Here is a 9,991-nt window from a genome sequence, read left to right on the forward strand (position 1 = left end):
TTTGCGCATCTTGGGACTCGAATTTTTAGTGCTGTCTGGACTAAATCTGTAGGAATATACATAAGAGAGCTACAAGTTTCAAGTTCTTTAAAGTAAAAATTATTCGAGTATGTAATTATGTAAACCCAATAAGGTGGAGTAAATCGAATATTTTTTGACATACAAAGATAAGAAGAGAAAAGAAAGATTTTTATAGGGGACTTTGAGAATCAATTTAGTTTCTTTTCATACTTTTGTTATTGGCTTATGGTTACGACACGTTATGCTGCACGATCGAACTTCGTATGCACTGAAATCTTGTGCAATGGCATCTAATACAAATAATGCCTGAAACTCCTCTGGCAGCGGATGTATGTACAGCGGGAAAATTATTTCAGATTTACTATTAATACAATTACGGTTAATACAATTTGCTTGTCGTGTATTTCACTGCTTTGCTTTTTCTCTGTCCGGGACGGTGTTTACAAACAGTGATAGTTGTACGGTTGAAACAATACAAAGTGTGTCTACTGATTACTCATTTTTTATTCTTTTTTACTACTTACTATTGCAATGCTACAATAATTGTTGAAAATGTCCTCTTCGCTACTGCATACATAACAAATGTTTATTGTTTCAACCGCACAATTATCACTGTTTGTAAACACTGACCTGGACAGATACAAGCAGAGCAGTGAAATACACGACAAGCAAATTGTATTAAATCGTTTACAAGTTGAACGAACTTTGAAGTCGATTATCACGAAAACGGAGCACCGGATGAAAAAATGTTATACCAAAATGTTTTCTTCTTTTTTGATGTAGAATCAGCCCCTACCCTGTTGTACTGCGATTTCCGGGACACCTTGTATAAGCATTAATAGACGATGTTGATAAATCGTGAAATATTATTCTTCTGTATAACAAACTTGGAGTTTTTACATATTTCGTTTGTGTGAACTAACAAAATTCAAATGACAATAAAGTTGAAATATTTAAATAGAAAGCTAAATGTGGAAACAGTGTTATACCCTTTGATCAGCGCCCCATCGCCCACCGGTTGGCTTTAACGCCCACGATGGGAAACTATGGTTTGGAATTACTACTAGAAATCGAATATCTCACATGGAACAACCAAATAATATCAGTTTCAAGAGAAGTAATTAGAGAATGTATTATATTACAAGCGACGCAAATAAAGTCCTCGGGGAAATCTCTTTTAGATTATTCAGAATTGACATATTTTGAATCATTTAATGTGTTAAATTCTTTTTTAAAACTATTAATACTTTAACAATAAATATTCGAATCTTTTAAGTGTTTGGCACCATCATGTGAAGACGAAAATCAAGTATTAGAAACTATATTAAATCATGTATATTATTATATTATATTAATCTATATATTTTTTGACCCTTTTTTTAGTATAATTAGGGATAATTAGCGAGCCAATATTATTAACTTTCAATTAATTCTAAATACATATAAAAGGTTAGTCCATGAGCTGCTTTACAATGTAAAAAACGAATCATTTTTCGTTTGTTAATAATTTATTTTTTCCTTCATTTCTGCACTTTAATATTGAGGTAATTAAATGGACATTTTTTCAAATTGGAAGCAGGAAACAGTATGGCATAAGTAACTCTAATACGCAGATAAAGAACATCTCTGAACTTTAGTAATACATACTGCTTCCAAAGTTTCATTTCTTTCGAAATATTATTCGGCTTGATAATCATAGAATAACAACTGAAAATTTGTTTAAAAATTGTTCAAGAACAGACTCAATTATATCCATAATTCATCAAATTATTTGTATTCATATGATCTAATAAGTCTCTTTAGAATTGTTATTTGAAAAGGAATTATTGAGTCCCTTGAACATACAACAAAATGTTAGTGCACTATTAAGTATACAATTATCTTATACTTACTATGTATATAAAATGTAAAATTATTTTCAATAAAATGAGGACTTCATTCGTTTTCATAACATATAACTAATTATATCATTTAGTTTCTCCTCGTTTTAAGCATAATGAACGTCCAACATTTCAGGCGCACTATTTTAATGAACACTCTAGGAAAACTCACTTCTATGAAAACTCTAAGGACAGTTTTGACCATCTTAATCGGCTATGTCCTTTAAATCGCTTGGCCCAATTGTAAAAAAGTTTTTGCACTTTAAAAGGTGTGCGAAGACTAAATTTCGCCACTGCATGTTAGTAACCACGAAACCGTGGTTGTAGAATCACGCCAATTCATGGTCGCGTCATATAATACTTTTACTTTTAATACTTAGTACAAAACCCTTAACGACTAAGTAAAGAAAGTATCAGTAGATGAACTGGTGAAGATCCTGGATGACTATCGATTTTGATCTTAGGTACGCCAGCCCAGACACCTTCGGGCGAGGTGACCCTAAGCATCGAGAACGAGCGCGATAAAGCAGAGATTGAGAATAATGAAAAGACGGAGCGTGAGAAGAACCACACGACGAAGAACAACAAGGATAATCTGGGCCAGCTGATGTTTAAGTTGCGGTACATCAGCGAGCAGACCGCGCTTCGCGTGACCGTCGTCAACTGCAAAGGGTTGCCGGCGAGGGAGCAGAACGCGACCAGCGACCCTTACGTAAAATTGAAGCTGCTACCTGATAAGCAGCATCAAGTGAAGACGAGGGTCCTCAGAAATACAAGGGACCCGGTCTACGACGAGGACTTCACGTTCTTCGGGATATCGAAGGATCAGCTGCAGGTATATTCGCTGAGTAACCCATTAATCCCGCTGACGGTGGTCCGTTTTGGCCAATTAAGACAAATGTCTCAATTTTTGTTTTGCTGAAACTGTCTTTAAAAGTGTATTTCAATTTTTTAGACATTTTTGGCTTTGAATATATGTTTTGCATGATAAAAATGAGTAATATAATAACGTTTTTAATGAAATAAAAAAGGGAGCCTCTGACCATAATTTCGCGCGCTCTTTCACAATTTCTAAATATGATTCCATGCCCTGTATTTCTGTGCTGTCCATACACACTTATGCATCCCATATTTCCGTGTTATAGAAGTCTCCTTGTAGTTACTATGCCTCTTGTGATAACGTTCCTGATCTTTTTTTTTCTCATCAAATTGATTCAGACAGTGAGCTTTGATTATGCGGTCTAATACAAGAGGACACTGAAATACAGACATGTTCTAAAATCCGACCTTATTTCTGGATTTATATTAAAAATATAGAGATATGCATGATTAATGTCTTTTTTATCGTCGATAATAGTAAGCGAAATCCCTTTACAAAATATAAATAAATTTAAGAACAGATAGGCTTTCACCAACAAACTAATTGACGCGGTGTGCATGCGTTTTTAGGTAAAGAGCGACTTTTAGCTTTTCGAATTGTATGTATAGGAAATGTAAAAATTACATATCAAGATCACTATAATATGATTTTACACCTCTGAATGGGTGGAGATCTGCTGAAAAATGATTGCAAAATTTTCCTTCATCTTGAAGATCAAAGTCAAAAGATCAAATTCTTTTTTTTTATTGAGACGTATAATACCCATCGAAAGTAAGTAGGATGTGAGAGAAATTTTGGGTCTTAAGCTCTTTATATATATGAAAAACGATGTTAAAAATGACATATAAAAATGATATTGAATGTTTCCAAAATCGTGTTGCAATAAGCTGATTAGTATTTCTACATGCTGTAATAAGTCGAGGAAATGGAAACAAATTTTTGTTTATAGTTTTGTTTTGAGGACAGTTGAGTTTAAACATACAGTGGGCCGCATTAATATTCGGACACCATCATATTTGAGAAATTTTTACTCCGTATCTTTACTGTTTGTTGAATTAATGAATTTATAGTTATTCAATAAGTCGGAACACTTACTTTACATTCTACAAACATAAGTTTTATTTACATAATTTGTATAGTTTTATTGTTAATTGACAACAATTAACAATTAACTGTTTCGGGATGAATCTTCTTACCGATCTCCTCAAAAAAATCTGCTGTCAATTTTGTGGCACTTAAACTAGAGTCTACTTTTATTTTCCTAATAATATCACGTTTATCGCCATCGTTAAGTAACCTTGGGCGATCTCTTTGAAGGATAGATTCAATTCTATTCTCACGATTTGATCTTCGTACAATGTCCGCAACCGTGGTCTTGCTCAAATTTTATAATATCTTTTTTTCGCGATGATAAATAACAAGTTGGTATATATTAGACGAGGTATTATTCCCTTTACGTGGCATATTCACAGCTACTATGTGCAACACGAACAAGATTTGAAGTGAAACTAATTTTATGAGACAGTGCTTACATCATATGTTTACAAACATTGCCATCAAGCAAAGTATTCATCTTAACCCTCTTAGTACCGAACAACGATGTATCGTTGTTGACTATTTTTTGACGTCAAAATTAAGCACTAGTTCACTTAATATCAATTAACAATAAAACTATACAAATTATGTAAATAAAACTTATGTTTTTAGAATCTAAAGTAAGTGTTATGACTTTTTAAAAACCTAAAAATTCATTAATTCAACTAACAGTAAAGATATGGAGGACAAATTTCTCAAATACGATGGTGTCCGAATATTAATGCGGCCCACTGTACGTCAAGTTCGCGTGACTTCTAGTATGATGGGAAGTAGAATTTGTTTGTCATGGCCAGACACGTCGCTTGATTTCTATTCATTATCGACTTATTTTTGCATATAGAATTACATTCCGGCCTGTTGTACCAGGATTTTTAAAACACTCGATATAAAGAATTGATTTGAGACTCATAGTTCCCTTCAGACATTTGCTCCCTTCGGCAAGTACCATATATTGCATTAAAAAAAGAGTTTGACCTTTTGAATTTGATTTTCAAGGTCAAAGACAATATAATATGACGTATATGATATATAATATTGTAATATCATATATAACGTATATGATATTATCGTATAACGGAAACGGCATGGAAAAAGTTTACAGCCAATAATATTAGAGTTAGACCCAATTTAGACGTATGATAAATTTTTTAAACTGATGTAATTTTTATATGTTTGACTTAAGAGTCTAAAAATAGATAAAATCGAATATATAGTAAGACGTGATTCTTAGGTGTTAATTACATGTTTATTACAATTTTTCGAACAAAAGACTGATATGGATTTATCAGATTTTTAAAAATCTTAACTGTTATAAAAATAACTACAATTGAAGCTCCAAAGTAACTTGTTATTTAAAATTGTACACTTAAATTGTAGTTATTTATATATTATATATATAGCCTACAACATTAGTCGATTTTTACTAATCGTTTTAAAATTGACAATCTGCAGTCCTATTAATTTAAAATGAAAGTTTTTATTTTACACGAAATATAAACTACTTCTTATTAGAATAAATCGTAATTTTGTAAATTGAAATTACTATAAACTATGCAGTTTTCATCGGAAATACGTGCAGTATAATTTTTTACATTTTGGTTTTATAACTGCAACTATTATTCAGATGTTATAACACTGATAGTATATTATGCAACATCACTGGTAATTTAAATTATAATATACTGTACAAAAAGTACAAGTCCGCTACAAACTGATTTAAACTTATTATAATGTTTTTATTTGTCAAGGTTATACATTATTTTTTATATAATAAAGTACGAAGTATGATCATGCTATGTGCAACTAAGAATGTTAACAGTGATCATGGAATATGTAAGAACTCATTTCTGTGAAATCCAAAATTAATGACATTTGCTTAAAAGCAGCAATCAAATTACGCAACAAATAGAAACTGTGTTATAAGTATAAAATAATATTGTATTTCAAGTATGTTACAAATCTGTACAAGCAAAATACATCATATTCCAAAAGTTACTCAAAATCAGGTAATAAACGGTTCCTGAGGTCATTTGAAGTAACTTTTCCCTTAACGCAGATGCAATTCACAGCTTCTATTTACGAGTTATTAACGGAAAACATGGACTAATCGACTTTTAATATAATAACTTTTGGGACAAACCTAGAACCCCTTCATATTCAAAATACAATATTTGAAAATGTGCTATACTAATTTCTTATTATTTTCGACTTGTTTTCATGAGGTTTCTTTTGAAGGGGATATCTGTTACTAAACAATCTTCTTTATTATGATTCACAGAAAATCAGCCTCCACTTCATAGTGCTCAGCTTCGATAGATACTCTCGGGACGATATTATCGGCGAATTGACGTGTGCACTTTCGTCAGTATCCGGTCTGGAGAATGCTGATAACCAGGAGATATCACTGTGTCGAAAAATTTGCCCCAGAAGTCTGAAGGTGAGGAATAAGCCGCGAATGAGAGCACGGTATTGATTCGGAAACCATCTAAAAAAGAACCCACTAATAATTAATCATCCAATCATCCTGAAAATACTAGAAGCATACAGTGTTACAAATAGCGAAGAAGTTGGAAGATATAATATATTCATTTGTTATAAATACACAAAATTTAAAAAAGAAATACGATTCCGAATAAATCAAAACCAACTTTCATTTCTATTTTTGACGTTTACATCGAAGGAAAGTATCGCATGATTGATATTTGTCGAGTACATGCTTTAAATTCATTTACTAGATTTCGTGATCGTTATTTTATCTAATTATTTCGACTGCTATTATCAGTTTATACTAATTTTTCAAAATCTACAATGAAAATTATTGGTGACTGAAGTGACGTTTTACTTTACTATTTTATATCAAATTAAAAAATGATGTGGTCACTTGAAATTTTACACCAAATTCAACAATTTCGAAAGACATTAATCAAGTCCGTAAACATTTATAGCGTAGTGAATGTTATAAATGAATGAATAGTTCAATATTTATGGTTCAATAGCTTCGTACTTTTAACGGGCAGATGGCAAAAGAAAAGTAAAGAACATATGTGAAATAAATAATATTGAATTTTTGTTAATTTGTGTTATATATAATTCTTGACATTATAATAACGAAAATAGGAAAAAACAGTAAAACATAATCACAAAATTATGCAAACAAAAACCTAAATGCAAGTAACTAAATGAAAATATACAGGTTAAAATATATTAGAAAATATGTAAATTAGATACATTTTTTTATCAATTTTTCTAATAGAAAACTTTCCTACTTTTGCTGGATACCCAGTGCGACTACATAAAAATCACAAATTTTGTGAAATAATGTATTAATACTTTATTGTATTGCAAAAATGTTTCGATCATATCACTGAGTGAGATTTATTGGTTCACGATTACAATTGTTCTAATACAATTATATAGTTTTATAAATTATACATTCTTATTGAAGTAATAAGATAAAAGCTGCGTTTCTGAATATACGGAACTGTTCAAAGGTATTCAATTTTTAATCTGATAATGTAAGTGACCAATGCCATTAAGTTTTGAACGCTACTTATAAAAGAATTGTAAACTATATTTGCATGTTCATGAATTGATATAACAAATAAGCCATTGATTATATGCACGTAACAACGTCAAAGCAACTAAAAATTAAACATTATATTGTATCAGTTTGTTTAGAATTTATACAACACCGCTCAACAGATACGATTAAACATATTTTACTGTTATTTATTTATTTACCCATTTATAATTCCAAAACAGCATATTTCATTACAAGCCGATAATTTTTCATTTTCGGACAATGTAACTTAAATCATAAAATTTGCAATTAAATATTTGGCATTTATTTCAATGTCACTGCAATATACGTAATGAATCAATTGTGCTAGATTCTTAAAAACTTGGTAGAGGTTGGTCGAAGTATTATACTAAAACAAGACATTTCATATTTTGTAAATTTATACGATGCTATAGAATAAATAATTTTATTGTAACGTTTATAGTATCAGTTTTTGATAATAATATTTATATTTGTAAAAACAACTATTGCATGATCAGAAAACGAAATCAGATTCGTTGAATATAAAATAAAGTTAGATTGGTTGAATATGAAATGAGGTCAGATAACATGGATCTAAAATAAGGTGCAATCGGTTGAATCTAAAATAAGGTTAAATCAGTTGAATCTAAAATAAGGTTAGATTAGTTGAATATAAGATGATGTTTGATCGGCTTAAGTTCATAAAATATTTAATAACAACTAAAACATGACCAGAATGTATTCCGGTTCTTAAATCATCTTTAATCATCGAAACCTTGAAATGTAGTATTATGATAATTTGTAATATACATATATAAAATGCAAAATGCATCCAAACATTGCATTTGGTACTTCTTGGTAACTTATTGTTGTGACTTATGTAACTTCTGTGTAACTTACGTTGACCTTAATTTGAGTTCACAATTCTTGACGAATTTTAACTAAGGACAGGTCAGTTTTACACTTTATAGTGGCTGTAGTTTAACTATACATGAACTGGTTTCGGCGTTGACAGAGTGATGATACGAGGAATTGAAATCGACAACTGAGAAAAGAACATCAACGGTAACCGGATTCATGTTACAGATTCAATCGCAAGGTAGAGGAGAGCTGTTGGTTTCTCTTTGCTGGCAACCGATTAACAGCCGACTAACGGTTGTCGTACTGAAGGCACAGAACTTGCCAAAGATGGACGTGACTGGCTTGGCGGACCCATACGTGAAAATCTACCTGCTCTACAATAATCAACGCATCGCCAAGAAGAAAACATGCGTGAAGAGACGCACTCTCAGCCCGGTATTCAATGAGTCCTTCGTTTTCGACATTCCGAACGGAGCGGACGGTCTGAAAAACGTCAGTCTTGAATTCATGCTGCTCGATTGGGACCGTGTGACAAAGAACGAGGTAGGTAACAAGGTTGAACATCTATGTTTCTTACATTTATTTTACTTCAGTTATATAATACTTTAAAGTTATATATGAATTTCTATCATGCAAAGAACATATCCAAATTTATACTATGCAAAATATATATTTAAAATTACATTCTACAAAGTACGTATGTAAGTTGCAAGATCGAGCCGAGTTCTCCTTCGAGCAATAGTTAACCCCCGCCGACTTGGTGCGAAAACCAGGGAGCGTGTCTTAGGACTAACGCGAATCTTACAGTGCACAAGTTATTTCATTCCATTTCCCAGTTCGAGTCAGTTGTTGGTAACGATCCCACAAAGATACACCTTTGCCGCATGAGTTTGGAGCTTTGAACTGTGGAGCTATATTCTTTAAGAAAATGCAAAAACAAAGAATCGATTTTTTCAAACATTCGCATTTAACTACCTCCTTAAGGTTGTAGAATCCCTTTCCATTACAATGAGTCAGATTCGAGATGAAGATTTCATATACGATTTACTAAATCTGGATGTTGTATATTCCTTTTAAATCAAAACAAGGTTTGTTTTTTGTGTCAAACAATCTGAAATCTAGGAATGAAATAAAACGAAGTCATGCAAGGAATTATTAAGAACGATTTCCATTGAAAGAATGATTAAGGTCGAAGAAATGTTAATTAACGTAATATTAAGCAACGTTAATATCGGGATTATCAGCGACCACAATTAATTAACGTAATAACTGCAATGATATTTTCTAATATAATAGGCTGAATTATGAAACGGGATCAGTTTAGATTACTCTGTTATCAGCAGGCTTAACCAAAATTTATTTATCGAATATAGCCAAGGAAGTTCAGGGAGAAAGAGAGAGAGAGTTTTAAAATAATTATACAAGATTTGCCAAATATAGTATCACACCTCGAACGAAAAGGCTCCTGAAGTGATTTGAAGTAAGTTTTTTCTTTGCGAAAATGTTCTTCACGACTTTGTTAACAAGTTATCAATGAAAAACGCGTACCAACGATAGATCTGACACGTCGTGACCTGATAGTGAATGCGACGCGGCGGTAGTTAAGAGGGTGGGGCCTTCAGTAGTAGTTGTTTTCTGATTGACACCTGTATTTTCTTAATTACACCTTAACGAAGTCACGGCGAGTATTTTCGCTATGAAAGAAGTAGTTTC

The 9,991-nt window shown here is 31.8% G+C and overlaps 1 protein-coding gene across 2 annotated transcripts in view; it reads left to right on the plus strand.

The window, feature by feature from the left end:
• Positions 1 to 9,991, plus strand: part of Syt4 (Synaptotagmin 4) — a 32,990-nt gene that overhangs the window by 12,127 nt on the left and 10,872 nt on the right. For both annotated transcript variants that reach the window (XM_078184758.1, XM_078184760.1), the window contains exons 3-5: positions 2,366 to 2,736; positions 6,155 to 6,313; positions 8,504 to 8,821. In XM_078184758.1, the coding sequence (XP_078040884.1) occupies positions 2,366 to 2,736; positions 6,155 to 6,313; positions 8,504 to 8,821 (848 nt within the window). The remainder of the gene's footprint in view (positions 1 to 2,365; positions 2,737 to 6,154; positions 6,314 to 8,503; positions 8,822 to 9,991) is intronic.

Source organism: Augochlora pura, chromosome 7 (genome assembly GCF_028453695.1).
Source record: "Augochlora pura isolate Apur16 chromosome 7, APUR_v2.2.1, whole genome shotgun sequence".
Taxonomy (NCBI): Eukaryota; Metazoa; Arthropoda; class Insecta; order Hymenoptera; family Halictidae; genus Augochlora; species Augochlora pura.